The sequence below is a fragment of the Arachis stenosperma genome, chromosome 2, assembly GCF_014773155.1.
Source record: "Arachis stenosperma cultivar V10309 chromosome 2, arast.V10309.gnm1.PFL2, whole genome shotgun sequence".
In the NCBI taxonomy this organism is placed as follows: Eukaryota; Viridiplantae; Streptophyta; class Magnoliopsida; order Fabales; family Fabaceae; genus Arachis; species Arachis stenosperma.
In genome coordinates this window covers 92419489-92435718 of record NC_080378.1, presented here as the reverse complement: position 1 = coordinate 92435718, position 16230 = coordinate 92419489, and the positions used below count along the sequence as shown (strand labels likewise).

At 30.7% G+C, this 16230-nt stretch overlaps 1 protein-coding gene across 1 annotated transcript; it reads right to left on the bottom strand.

The window, feature by feature from the left end:
- Window positions 1-4743: 4743 nt before the first annotated feature.
- LOC130963164 (uncharacterized) lies at window positions 4744-5385 on the bottom strand. The gene has a single exon (XM_057889313.1). The coding sequence runs from the start codon at window positions 5383-5385 to the stop codon at window positions 4744-4746; it is 642 nt and encodes a 213-aa protein (XP_057745296.1).
- Between the last annotated feature and the right edge of the window lie 10845 nt (window positions 5386-16230).

The following is a 16230-nucleotide window of genomic DNA, read 5'->3' as shown; positions in this document are numbered from 1 at the left end:
CTGATATAAATTTATTTTTCAAGTTCGTAAATTTGATTATGAGTTGATTTTTTAATTCATGAGCTATGTACATATTTTATGTACATTATTGCTGATCTGTCTATTACTATATTTTTCTGGATAAAATTTTGTATTTGATGGGAATGATGATGATGATTTGTCATTTATCATTTAATCATGTTTTGAAAATTATTGGTTAGAACATATCTGAGTAAAATTGATTTGTATTCCTTGATTGTTTAGGAATTTGAGGCATCTATTATTGGTCTATAGTTGCTCCAAGTTGCACTTGTGGGGGATTAAAGTTGAATGATAGATAGTATTATACTTGTGCTTTCAATGTTATATTTTTTTTAATTTGTATATGAAGGAAATCATAAAAATTTTTATTGCCAAGGGATATGTTCATTTATGTCCTAGTTTTATGCTTAACTTTAGTATGATTATAATCAATTTTTCTTGGCTTAAAGTAATATTAGTTGGTATATGTGATTTATAATGATCTTTCTCTTGGTTAGCGTTCATCTAATGATTTAGGTTCGTTTTATATATTTTCTCACTAAAATACAAGATCTATTTGGCATGAAAGCTTTTATGGTTATATTTGTGAACGGATAATGTATGACTAAGCAGATTAAAGTATCTTGTTGGGAGCAACTTCTGTAATCGATGACCTAGATTGAGGTTAGTTTAACCTATCTAATTTTTTATTTTGTTGTGTTATGTATCTTTTATGATGATACTTGTGTTTAGGATGTTATCCTTATTATCGAATAAATGTCAATTATAATTCAGTTATCCTTTTTAAATATAAGACTTATCATCTAACATGTGCAACTTAGGCATAGTTTCTTTCCTTTTAGTGATTAAACATGAAAGTCTTAAGGAATAATTGGATTTAAGAAAAATGTTGCTAATGGTCATACTAACAATACCTAAATTGTGCATAGAGATAATTCAAACTGATTAGTGTCTTAAAGAAATATTCTCTACCGCCAGACAAAGTGCTGATATCCATGATTCAACTTGATTACAATATTTCAAAAATAACTCTAAAACTCATCTTTAACTCAAAGATCATTGTTGATGCATTCAGAAAATATTCCTGAAGACTTCTTTAAATACCACATTATCCGTCTCATTCTTTTCCTCCCCATCATGACACAGTAGTATCTTAAGTCCTTCCTTGTTTGTGACTCTAGAAACTGCAACATATAGCTGACCATGCGTAAAAATAGGTTTTTTGAGTAAAAGTCCAACCTTTGACAACAATTGACCTTGACTTTTGTTTATAGTTATTGCATAAGATACCATTATAGGAAACTGTCTCCATTGAAACTTGAATAGTATTCAATGATCGAATGGACTTAAAGTCATCCTTGGGATGAACATTTTTTGTCCTTTATTTTTTTCTGTGCAATGTGTTTTTTAAGCTCAGTGATAACTAAGCGTGTACTATTGCACAATCCTAATGAGTGATCAATGTTCCTAAGTAGTATTGTAAGAGTTCCAACTTTTAATGTCAACTCATGGTTTGGAACACCCGAGCATTTGATTGTGTTCAAAAACTCAAGAATGTGTATGGATACCAGTAAGTCATTATTAAATTCTGTTGGGCATGCCTTATTAGAACTATAATAGGTATGTGCTTCAATGGGATTTAAGCTCATCATGTAGTTGTTTATTTCATCCACAATTTGCAATGATGGTGCAAGTATCACTCGGTCTTCTATGTCTTAATCAAGATCTTTCTCCGAAAATAGTTTTGGGTAAGTTACCTTACAGATTACCTCTATTGGGTTATCACAGTCCTTCACCAGAGTGTCATATGAGATTTTAATTCTTTCACCTCAATCTCTAGGTGTACCATAACTTCCATAACCAATACCTAGAATCCAATAAGCAAGTTGCTTTAAGTCATGTGACATTTCATTGGAATTACCTACTCTTAATCTCATGTTTTTTGTGAGGGTCACCAACTAATAACTATTTCAAATATACGATGTGTTTATTGTGGCATTAACAATTTTTTGCCTAGTTTCTTTTGGGATTACTAGTAGTATTTGTCAGAAATCACCTCCAAATACCATTGTCTTTCCTCCAAATGGTTCTATTTCTCTATTCACATTCTTGAATCTTAGAATGTCTCGCATCGTCCTATCAAGGGTTTTAACGCAGTACTTATTTACCATAGAAGCGTTATCCCAAATTATTAGTTTTGTCTTTATCAACAATTCAGCCAAGGCGCCCCTATCTTATATTGCATGTGGAGAAATCATCTAGATTGAGTGGGATTGCAAAACGTGAATGTGTTATCCTGCCACCAGGTAATAAAAGTGATGCTATCCCACTTGATGCAACAGAGTACAATTTGTGATCGATCTTATTGCAGAAGCTAATGTTTGCCAAACAAAAGTTTTTCCAGTCTCACCATAACCACACAGGACCTTTGTTACTATGAACTATCTCCATTACTTTCTCGTAAACCATCATTTGCTCATCTGTCAGTTGTTGTAGATAAGTAATATGATTTGCAGCTAGTTGCCTTCTGTCATACCAAAGTCATCACAAATTAACCTATTAACGCCATCCGCTATTAGTTGATGATTCGAACATTGACTCATATCTAGGACTGACATTGGTGGATAGTCTTTAAGGCTCTTGTTGTAACTGTTTAGTACATTTTCAATTTGTATGAGTGTTAGCTCCTTCAACTCATTATCTATAAGTACTAAATCTATGTGCATAACAGAAATCTAAATCAGTGCAATGTAATAACTCATCTAAATTGAAAAAAGTTCCTATATGACTTATATAAGCTCTGGAATAGCCAAGCTGACCATATTAAGTATTTGATTTGAGTTACTATTGTTCGTACAATTTTTTAAGATAGGACAATTTATTATAAATTAATATATTAGTCTAATTAGCATAAGACCCTTCCTTTTTTAGTCAGTGATATATTTGTCACAAATTCCTATCGATCACTATCAATTGGTTATCCTTTTACTTTATTTTCTCAAAATTTATCACAACTATATTTTGATTAAACATTACACAATGATATAAATATGCATATTCATGAAAATTACTTCATTATTTACATTGTGGTTGGTTAGACTACCAAAATTTCAAATTGTTGTGATAGAACTTATCTATTAATTACTAAAATATCATTTTTTACTTATTGACATAGCGAAAAATCAAATTGTTATGTTAAACATGAATTGAAGTAAATTAATACCTAGATTATCAAGTAGACTTCTTTGCTTATGAAGTATGTTATCACATAGTAGAGTCTAAATTTTTTCATACATATATTTGACCTATCCATTGAATTAGAAAATAAAAGTGTTATAAAGTGTTATAAAAGTATTTCTTGTCACCATAGAAAATGTTATGCATCTTTAAATATCGAATAAACAACATCATCTACAGTCCTGATATCTTCATAGCAAGTTGGTCCCTTCACAAAATTAAAGAGTAGTCTGAGGTAATAACTTTCACCCAAACCTGGAGGCACAAAGAAGATTATTCCAATAACATAATGTGTTTTCTGAGGCAACCATACCCTTTTTTTTTCTTTCCATACATATTTTGTAGGGAGCTCTGCATATGTCAATGACCTAGCCTCCATATAATTCCTATTTTCTTGAAACTATCCAATGAAGATAGATTTCTTGACAGATGCTTGTTTCACCATATCATCTAAATTTTCGTAGTTTTTAAATATCACATTTTGTTCATCGGGTAAGTGAAAACCTAATCTCACAACAAAGAGATCTTTATAATGGATGTTATACCCAAAAATTTTTCAAGGTGCTTCACATAAAAATATGTATTTATAATCATAACGTGTTCATACAACTCAGTGTTTTATATAGCACTTTTATAGAATAAAGTTGTCACACAGTCATATTCTTTATTCACATATTTGAATAAATACTTTATTAACCTTGATTGGTTGCACCACTCAACATTAATATGACCCACATATCTCATAAGTAAGAGCCTGTTATGAGAGACCACATAACTTTTATCAAGGTTAATACCAGACTTTTTAATTATTCTTCCATTTTTCCTGCGTCTATATATCGTATAACCATCATTGTCAACGATTGTGTTATTAACAAATCTCTTAGAAAAGTGACAAATACATCTACCATCCTCCATACAAGGTGAATCCTTCTTAACCAAACCACATGGACCGTGCATCATGTGCTTCTCTACTGCTTCAAAGTAATCTGGATCTGTCTCGTTATCTACTATCTCAGCTGATATAATTTTGTCAATGTCTTTTGCTGTTGGATATTTATCATTCTTATGGAGAAATAGTAGTATATGTGTATGTGGCAATCTACGTTTCTAAAATTCAATTGTATAAATAACTTCAAAATCCATTCATGAAAAGTTAATTAGATAGCATATATATGTGACATAATATTTATATTAATAACATGAAAAGTTTCTAGTATACTCATGTTTCACCCTACTAACTTTAATTAGTAAACTTACCTGCACTAACTCTCCCAAATATCTTGTTGGCTCTGATGTCTTTAATTAGAGTATCTAGTTTTACCTTAAAAGCTCTACAAATAATATTAGATCTATCTTCACAATTTAACTCTCTGTTCTTTAGAAAGTCATCAATCTCAAGCCACTTGAGATTGCATGTGAAGGTAATGAAAAGCTCAGGATAACCCTCCACCTTATATATAGCCATTGCATCTTGATAGTTCTATATCATATATCTGAGACCCCCCTAAATGAAGAAGGCAATAGAATATGTTTATCATATGATGATGGTGTTGTTTTCCTACTCAAAACTGCTTCTTTTATTCCCTTGTATATTTTACAGTTGAATTTATCTTGTTCTTGACATATATAGTTCAACCTGATTGATTCAATCTTGGAATACCCATCAACCAAAAATTGTTGGAATAGTCTCCTTACATATAAGAGGGGAGATCCATCATCTAACTTTTCTTGAATCCTAAATGAAAAATTTTTTCTCATGGACACCTCTTGTCGTGCTTTTTCACCATTATGATTCTTCTTATTAAGAATTATATCTTCTTTGTAACCGTCCTCTCCATAAGAAAATAACAAAGGATACTGTAATTCCAAATAAGCTGGATTGAGTTGATTGATCTTTTGTAATCTTCTACTTTGTGTCTCATCCACAATGTCCCTATCAACCTTATCTATATCAAAATCTCCAACAATCAAAGCAGCTACTTCATCTATTGAAGAAAAGTTATATCTTCTACCATCCTTTCTCCTTTTGCCCAATAGTCTAAGCTTGATTGAATTATTGGATTCTTTAGCAACTAAATCCTTAACCATACGAAATGTCTTGACCAAAATGTTATTGTCATCTAGCATTTTTTCAAATCTCTTATAACGTCTTCATGAATTTGCTTGTTCTCTTCACCCTTACAGTTAGCAATCAAGTAAAATATTATAACAGCAACATATAAATTACAATATTTTTGCTATTAAAATTATAACTAATAATGTGTTCATCGAAAGGTGACAAACCTAGTAGCAGCCATGCAGGTTTAGACTTCATTATGTGTATCAAATATATATATAATTGCACAAATTTGGAAATACTTACTTTTAAGGGTATGAGACTACTCATTAAATGATAGTTCTCACCAAAGAGAATGAAAATTGGTAGGTCTCTGGAATTATTTATGCCACGACCTATCTTTGCGTCCATGGACGTGAACTGGAACATGCTATTGTAAGATCTAATATGGGTTAAGTATGATTTTGGTCTCTAAAGTAGGAACTAAAATTTTTTTTCATCCCCGGTATTTTTTTCGCTATAAAATGGTCCAAAAATTTCAGTTTATTTTAAAATTGTCTTTTTTACCCAATTTTTTATTTTTATTACTAAATTATCCCTAACTAAAAAAATTATAAAATAAAATAAAAAAGAAAGAAAGAAAGGGGAGGACGAAGGGGGAAGAAAGAGAATGGGGGGGAATGATTGTGATAATAGTTATGGTGTTCATGATGTTGAATGGCAAGGCTGTAAAGGTTGCTTAGGCTGAAAATACTGGGAGAGTTGTGCATTCTATGTATGGTGCTATGACGACCTAGACCGAGAATATGGCCGTGAAAAGGCGGCGATTCGTGGACCAGATCCGTGGTGTGACCGTCTAGGGAGTTGGATTTGGGGGATGAACAGACAGAGGGGGCGTTGAATGCAGCCTTAATTGGACTAGGCCTTGACCTTGGGCTTATGCGCTGGAAGCTGTTACTGGAATCAATGTAGCGCTGCTCCAACGGGTAGGGATCAGTCCCTGATGTTCTTTGGTTATCTTGTTATTGGTGTTATTTTTCTAGTTGTTGTTGTTTAACTGCTTCTACTTTTTTCTTCTGCATTCTGCTTCTGCCTACTTCTGTTTCTGCCTTTTGGGGAAAAAGGAGGAAGAGCATTTTCGTCTGAAGGACGATTTTAAAATAAGCTGAAATTTTTGGGACCATTTTGTAGCGAAAAAATGGTCGAAGACGAAAAAATTTTCAGCCCCCTACTTTAGGGACCAAAATCGTACTTAACCCATCTAATATTGTCACGAAAATGCTTGCTCTTTGGACCATTACCATATAACAACTCATACAACACTTTATGTGCTTCTTGTGAGTGTGAAACTTGGACTTATTCTCCTTTACAACATAGTGTGAATTTAGGTTGTCCTGTGTTGTAGTTCTTGTTTGACCTTTCGTCGTACCAGAAAAGAGCATTACAATGCTCACATTCATACATTGCATCCCCCATATGTAAATACTCTGCAAGCAGCAAGCTGGTTTAATTTAGTCCATACGATATACTAAGAAAATCTAAGGCTTTTTATTTTTATGTAAGTTAAACATGTTTTATCTAATACGTACCGTTATCTTTAGAATTTGTTTTTTTAAGAGCTTTGGAAGATTCTCATCCATACCTTATTTTTGCATCATTTTAAGAATTTATACCATAGCCAGTTCTCTATTATTCAGTTTACTGATTGTTGAAACCTTCTTACTAATAGGTCAAATGTACCAATATGCTCACAACCTAATTACTTTTGTTCATTAATCCTAGTATTAATGGCCATAAAAAAATGTACACTGATCTTCTGCATAATTGCTTCTTAGTCAACCACTCTTAGACAGACTATGAATACCTATATGAGGTAAAATATAATAATCAATTGTCCTAACGACTTTTGTAAATATCCTAACCACTGAAAAATACAATAAATAATTAAAAAAGTTATTGGTTGGGTATAATAGTAATTTTATATATATGCATAGCTTATTGTTAAATTTCAATTTAAAACAATCAATTATGAATACCTTGTTTGTGGATGCTGGTCTCATTTTGCCTTGCAGCATTTAACTTCAACCTTCTTCTCCTCCTAGCATTTCTCATTTTTTCTATTTGGTTTGATAGTTTTACTACACATATAGTCAACATTATCTTGATAAAAAAAGTAGTATGGTCTCATTTATAATAAGAAAAGCTAAGCATGATTAGTGATCCATGTACCTTGTGCGTCCATATTCTGTTGTGCTGTATTATCCTCTATATAATCCATACTAATAGTGCTTGAGTGCTTGATATTTTTGTCTTGATAGATTGAAATGAGTCAACTCTACATTGAACTATTCCTAAACCACTTGAATATGTATTTTGAAATGCATTTTCTCTGCACTGACTGTCATTAGGTCTTGCATAATTTAAAGTAATATTCTAAAGCATGATGTCATTTAGCTTACATTGAATTGCAGTCTAATCCATATTGCTTTGGTTCGATGTAGTTGTAGATGTTGTGCCTATTAACCAAAAAAAATCTTTTATTGAGATACAGATTGGTTCTTTTTAGGAGCATTCAAAATCTAATTATCTGTATATCATTTCGCCAATTCATATTCAATCTGATCTGGTCATACATAATAAATTTTACCGTTCTAACTTTGATATAAATTGGTATGTTTTTGTTGAGTTCATTTCAATGCTATTTTTATCCTATCATGCCTTGCGAGGTCTAAATATCCAAAAGTAAATTTGTTTACTCAATTTGTACTGCTAGAGAAATGTTTGGTGAAGTGTTTACTATATATTTGATTATCTCACAGTAGGGTTTCTCTTGCCAAAGTATCAGCTAAGGGAAGGCAAATCTCATTCTAACTATGCTGTCCATTATTGACATTGTTTCCCACCTTGTTAGCTAGATTAATATTCCTTCCATTACTTAAATAACAAAGACTATTTCCTTATCCTCTAGTAGCATTTTCTTTGCATTGTTATGTACGCAATCTATAGTATCTGCATTATGACATCAAGGTTAACTACATTATTTTTTTTTATTTCAGAGCCTTTTAAATTTGTATTTAAAGAGTCATTACTTAATGGTATAGAATCCCTTGTTTAGATAATTTCCTCCTTGCTTCTTACATTGAATTGTGAATGTCCTATAAATAAGAAAATGAAATCATCATTATCTGAATGTAGGACTTGCAACCATATTTTGCAGCATAGAAATCATCCTAACAATAATTTTTTTGACCACAGGTACTGTATATTAAGAAAACATGGACTGATTTTTTAGCACCTATGTCTATATATAAAGATTTTCAACTACCTGATATTTTTTGTTAAATTCAGTAGTTATTGGTCTATTTCCATGATTTTTCCAAATTAAATATTGTTCGGATGCATTCAGTATAAGTATATAATTTCTAGCCTTAAATTTTATCCAAGATATGAAGATATATATAACTAATAACTTAAATCAAAGCCTCTAACATATTTTCTTCCAAATTTACATGTTTTAAATCATTCAATTCTCATTATTCCAAATCAGGGTTACACATGGTCTTGAAAGTATTATAAAGGTATTACCTTGTTGACCTGCTTCATCAGTAAGTTACCTTTTCTGAGTTAGTTTGATTGCTTGTTCCCTTATAGCATACTTTGCATCTCTATTAAGCTATGCTTTGTCAAAACTGTCATCTTTTCAGTGTTCTGGAACTTTCTTTGAATACACACGATATTCAATTCTGGCCGCATATTTTCTTTTACTTGATGAAAGGCTCCCTTATATTTGTTTGAGGGATCACCACATTAAGTATATATTAAGGTAGTTGTTAGCAAGTAAGAAAATTTGATATACTAAGGTTTAGGTTGACCTACCATTGGTTTATATCCTGATTTATTAATTCGTTACCTGGTAAAAAAGTTCTAATGCCATCTTGATGTAGAACTGACTCTGTTTGTATATAAGTCACACCTTGGTTATTTGTGATGTTTGTCCAGTCATTATTGTAATGCTGGTCCATTTTTCTTTTATTATTAAGAGATGCATATTCTTCCTTATCTGCACGTTGTGATTTGAAAAAGATTATTAGTAATACCACCAAATGGATTTGCTCTCTTGTTTTTTTATGTTTCCAACAAAGAAACTAAGTGATCCCAATTACATTTTCAATGAGTATGTATGAGAGTATATCTTACATGTCTAGATTCTTTGTTTGAGAATTGGAACTAATTTCTGTGAGAGGGTTCTGGTCGTCATATCATATGAAGGTTGGCTCTGTGAATCAAGTAAGTTGGTCTTGCTATCTTCTATTTTATTTTATCTGTCCATTAAAGCAATATACTCTCATAAATTTTCACTAATGTTACTTTCTTGCTTATTTTGAAGTTCCACTTCATGAGCTGGAAAATTTCATATGTGCATTGTGTTAAAAATTTGTATTAAAAAATTATTATTGCATTTATTTTTTCAATATGTTTTACTCTCCAAAGAATATTATTCTTTGGTTATTGACTCATCTTAGTATAAAGTTATTGACACTGCCTTTTATATGATATTGCACAAACTTCGTGTTATGATTTGAGTAACCTAAACTCTAAATCCCTCAATCACAAAATTCAAAATACTGTTAAAAATATTATTAAAAATACAATTTTATTTAATTATTGTTGTAACATAATTTGATAAAACACTTAATAACTTGCTGTATAATTAGTCATATACAAATAGTGATCATTTCTTAATTGGATTTTGTTCATGCAGATGCCTTGTTTACGAATTTCTTATTATCTAACTGAATGGTGGTGTGATTGGTTTTTTGTTTCTTCAAGATTCATCTATGAGTCAGTATTCATTTCACTTGCTCTTCTCAGACTTTTCACTTGTTTACTACAATTGGTATCACATAATGTGTATGGATTTATCAATAATCTATTATTATAATTAAAATATCATTTGAAGCCACTCTTTTATATATATATATATATATATATATATATATATATATATATATTGTTAATACATAAGAGACTGAGCTTAATTTAAAAACATAAATAATTCTAGTAAAAGAAAGTTACTAATTTTTTAGCCCATCCCAAACTTATAAATCATTCCTATGACCATGGTTGCCTCAGTGAAAATATTACATTATAATTTCTAAACAAAAAGGAAATAACTCCTAATTCAAATGAAATGCACACACCCTATCATATAAGATGAATTGTCTAACTATAAAATGGTAGAAAACAAAATAAAATAGAAATCATTATACTCACACCCCATCTTCGTCATGATAAACTAAACCATATAGAGTCTATTGGAGTACAGAATGATTGTTTTTACATTAACATGCTTTTACCAAAATCGGTGCACCAGGTGGTCTCTTCTTTCTTCCATGTACCTTAGCTTTGTTATAAGAATATTAGATCTCTCAGTGTCATTTGAATAGCTAGAACCATTCCTAGTCTCCATCATTGATATAATATCCATACCAACTAATAATGAAGGAGTGTATGAAATTTTAAGACTAATAACTTTGATCATTTTAGTCCAATCCAGTTTTCGATCCCCATTCATTTTCATTTCTCAGACCAGTATCTGCCTTGATAATACAACATTGTGATAGGTTACTAATCATATACCATCTTCAAAAGGAGTCAAAAAATGATATTCAGATGTCACCTCTGTGGGTATTTTTGCCTTGTGAAAATATCTGTGCATAAGATTGAATATGATTATACTTACTGGCTTAGGAAAGTTTAGACGCTCCCAACCTATTCGTAGACAAAGCCATTGTCCACAATAGATTTGAGTCAAAGCTTCTGAATGTTGCTTTCGAATGAACCTTCATGAGTCCACTCCCTTTCAACTGAACTATAAAGACTCCATGACATGTTGCTTTCAGAGTAATGTCGCTTGTGTACATGCACAATACGATATTTCATAGTAACTTCTAAATATCCAAAGGCATAGAGAGATACAACATGGTAGTAGTGCTTGCTAGCTTCGTCTGGTGCAAAATGCCTCTTTCGGGTGAGGAGATTCCAGATAAGAAGCCTAGAATTAAGATCTCCCATGGAAATCCTCAAGCAAATGACTCCATGGTCAGAGCCTATGATCGAGTAAAAGCCATAGTGGTTGATTTCTATGGGCACATTGAAATGAACCTGCCGGCCTGTATCAACAAAGGCTTGTACGAACCACATTAAGTCTTGGACACTTGGGGGGACCCAATCCTAACAATGACATTTTAGTCTCTTTATTTAGTTTCCTTATAGTTTTGCTTGATGAATAAGTCGATGCATAGTCTTAAATTTCAATCTCTACTCAGAGTTCTGCACTTTCCTATTGTCTTTGGGTCTGCTTTCACAAAGATCTTCAAGATAAGATCATCACTCAAGAATGGGAGATGAAATCTCTCTGGTGAGATATCACTCATTATGGCTGTATAGGGGTTGAAGGTTTGGGTAATGGGGTTTAGTGATTTAGAAGAATGGGCTTCAATTGGAATATCACTCAATTGTTTGTCCTATCCTATTTATATAATTAGCTTAGATAGTATTCATGTGTGGCATTGTTTCATCGTTCATTGTGACATTAGCATGAGTCAAGTAAACTAATCATTTTTTATTACACATCAAACGAGCTGTGAACAATATTCTATTTGTATTAAAATTTGAGTATGATATAATTATAGTAGATGAACTGTACCAACCTCTTTATGTTTTAATAAAAATTTAATCAATAGGTATTTTTCTTATTCATTTTAAGAGCAATAATTTAAAATTGATGTATTTAGCTATATGTTAACCTTACCTGTGACGGATTTTGGGGATTGCAAGCTATAAGTTAATATGAGTTATTTATATTGATGTTAGATTTGAAAACATATATTAGAATCCCAATAAATCAATTTAATGAACAATGAACTAATAAATTTTCTGATGTTATAATCTATGTTCTATAGTTTAACAGACCAATAAAATGTGAATTGTATTTAAAAATATATGCAAATAAGTTATTTCACCAATAAACTATTTTTGTAATAAAAATCAATAATTTGTTAGTTGAAATATCATATAAATTGTGTCTAAGTTGCTTATTTTTGAAATAATTTATTGGTTATAACAAATTAACAATACTCAATATAATTTTTGTTCTTTTTGTGTGCTGATATAAGTTAACATGATTAGGTTAGTTATAAACCTATTAAAACGTATGTGTATGTGTATTGGCATTTTTTTATCTATCAAAAATTGGTATTGATCAATGGTCACTCATAAAATTTTCTTTCGTCACAATTGCTTTATGCATAACTGCTTTACCCTTTGACTCCCTTCCTAAATCAAGTTTTCACTAATTAGTATATAGTTCATGCTTTTCAATGACACTTAGCTGTGTAAATTCATCATGTCTGGACTTTATCTAGCAGTTATTAGCATATATATCTGCAATTTTAATCATGTATCTCACTGAATTTTTATCAATATCATCAATATGCATTTTATTGAGATCTGACTCAGCATAAGTTGTCATTTTAAAGTGTTTTTGCTGCATATGTTGTAGCATTGAACCTTTTCTCTTATTTAGTAGATTTTTTTTATTGTATATTGATACTATACTAAATAGAAAGGATATGATTTGTAGAATTCACAAATGGTTTAGTTTAAGAGAAATATTTCAAATTGTACTTTATGAAAAAATCGTACTTTCTTAACTTATGATGAAGTTGGACTATTTTTAAACATAAATCAAGATGAGATATTCTCGTTTATTACTACCTTCGTAGAAAAATTATTTGAGAGTTCTACTATAGTTAAAACATAGCTAAATTGCCACTTTTGTCTTAAAACATAAGAAATATAGTTTAGGTAGGCTTTACTAAAATTTAGAGTTCTGTACAATATAGGATTATTGTATTATAAATTTTTTAACATTCCTAAACTAAATTGAACATAATAGGAAATTTGGATTAACTTATACATTTATCAATTTTTTTGCCATTTTATATTAAACTAATACTGTTTATCGATTAACAATGTCGTGATGCAGATTTGTTTGATATGAAAATGATTAAATCTTAACATTTTGATTTTATTGGTCTAAATTTTTGGGTGATATCCACCACCATCAAAACCATTACAAAACAGTGTATGTTGTGAATGATAAACCATTTGAAGGTAACAACTATACATTAATTTTTTGATCCATTGTCCCATGCTAGAAATTTTCGTATATAGTCCATGCATCTGTGAAGGAAACGAAATTTCATTTTACTAATACATCACATAATTATTTTATTTTAGTTACACACTAATTCACATCACCAATTCTGTGATGAAATCTGAACCACCAATTACCATTTGTGTTAGTCACTCGTAAAATTAATTTAAGCATTGATATAGTTAACAGATATCTTGTTATGATACGTACACACTAATGTGACATGAATGCACTTGGTTACTTATTAGATTTTTTTGTAATATCGTTTGACTATATAAAGAATCTTTTCTACGTTTTTCAATGTTTAAACTGAATATAGTATATCTCGATATCTATTATTTATATTGGGTTTGGTCTTGCTTTATGCATTGCCTGGGACATTTGTTGTTACTGATTTTTTCTTTTTGATTAACTATTTTTTTTCGCAACTAAATGAACACATTGATTTACACAGAAACTGTAAAAAAATTAAATTCAAGCTCTGAACCTAATGATGGTTAAAGTCATATATGAAAATTTGGTCAAGACAATTATGTTAACATCTTTAAACACACGATCTCTCTATCCAATGGCCTATGCGTCTATACCATTCAATATTTAGTATAATGTATACTCTTATGATGATGTCATATGTTTAGGCATTTGATCCTATGCACATTGCAAATCTGAAATAGATCTCTTGCTCATATTTTTTAATTCAATGGTTAATACATCTATCAATATCTTATTATATAGATTGTCGAAAATAGATACTGTGTCACCTGATAGATTGACTAAACTAAAAGTTGGTTGTATAAATATGCACAATTAATGCAAGACATTAGTATCTAATTTTATTAGTATACAAAAATTGACTTTATGGTTAACGTATTCAAAGAAATCCAATCTTAGCTAAATTGCTAGTGTATATACCAATGAATCTACCAAAAAGTAATTAAGTTAGATGAATAGGATTGGAATTTTGCTTTCAATCTATATCATAATGCCCATGGTATTCGTTTAGGTGTTTTGACTTTCTCAGATTTTCTAATTTATGGTTAACACTTCTATCAATATCTTGTTATATAGATTGCCAAAAACACTGATATTGTGTCACCTGTTAGGCTGACTAAACTAAAAGTTAGTTGTATAAATATGCACAATTAATGCAAGACATCAGTGTCTAATTTTATTAGTATACAACAATTGACTTTATGGTTAATGAAGGAAATCTAATCTTAGCTAAGCGGCTGGTGTACATACCAATGAATCTACCAATAAGTAATTAAGTTAGATGAATAGAATTAGGGTTTTGCTTTCAATCCATATCAGAAAGTCCATGATATTCGTTTAGGTGTTTTGACTTTCTCAATTAATTAACATTTAGTTTCCCTGTTATATTAGGCATGAATTAACTAATATAAGACAAATCAAATACATCAATCAATAATTAATATACTTATATCACTATTGTTAACCCTTTTTAATATCTATTTGTGTTTTTTCTCCTTCATTATTTAATATCTAGGACACTACACGTATAAATAACTTCAAACATATATAAAATTAATTTTTTACATACATAAAATTCGTCTTGTGCATAATCCAAATGAGATAGCAGTCCCAATTTAATGTTCTTATATATGACAACTAATGATTTACATATCCACTGGCATATGCATCTGTGTCATTCACTAATCTATATAAGATATTTATTGATCACGATTTTAGATGTTCAGACAAAAAATCCCAAATAAATGTTATTACCAATAATCATAACAAATTGAAAATTATAATAACAAAAAAAATAAAAACCAAGAACCAAGAACCAATAATCATAAAGAATAGAAAAATCTTCATGTCACACCAAAAAAAAATAGAAGTTAGAACAGAAAAAAAAGTTTAGAAAAATCAGATTAGACAACAAATCAGAATAAAAATTGAACAAATAATACCTAAGGCTGAGAACGATGGAGTACAACTGAAAATAATGGAAAACCACGGCACTAAGGATGATGCGGCTGCTGAGATCGATGGTGCTGAGAATGACGACGTTGAGAGACGCGGCTTCTGAATAGCGTGAGGCATTGACGGACGACGAGAAGGAAATGGAAGTTGCTGGACAGCTGATGAGCGACGGTAGACAGGAGTAGAGGATTGTGACTGAGAGAGGAGTGTGTGTGAGTGAGATAGGGAGTAAAAGAGAGCAATTTTTGTGTGTGAAAGAAAAGAGCAAGGAGAAGCGGCGTGAGTGTATTAGGGTTTAGGTTAGGGATATTTTGTAAAATTAATTTATATATATATATATATATATATATATATATATATATATATATACTGGTTTGGTTTGGTTTGGTTCAAGTTTTCAGTATCAAAACCGAAAATCTAACCGAACCAAAGAAAAAACTGCAAAATTTTATTTTTTCGATTTATTCGGTTATCGATTTTTTGGTTCGGTTGATCAGTTTTGTTCGGATTGGATCGATTTTGAACACCCCTAGTATATTGTGTTAGTTGACAATAAACCAATTATCTCTAGTTGTGTTTGCATATAATTATTATGTACTTGAGATACACACCATAGAGCATTGAGAATTATTATCAGACTTAATATTAATTACAGGAATTGTAACATCCATTGAATTACTGAACCTATTCTCCTACAAAGAGGCACACAATAATCCTTCTTAGATATTGTAAGTAGCATCTTAATTTC

Coding starts and splice junctions, on each gene's coding strand:
- LOC130963164 (XM_057889313.1), bottom strand. CDS start 5,385: ATGCTAGATGACAATAACATTTTGGTCAAGACATTTCGTATGGTTAAG.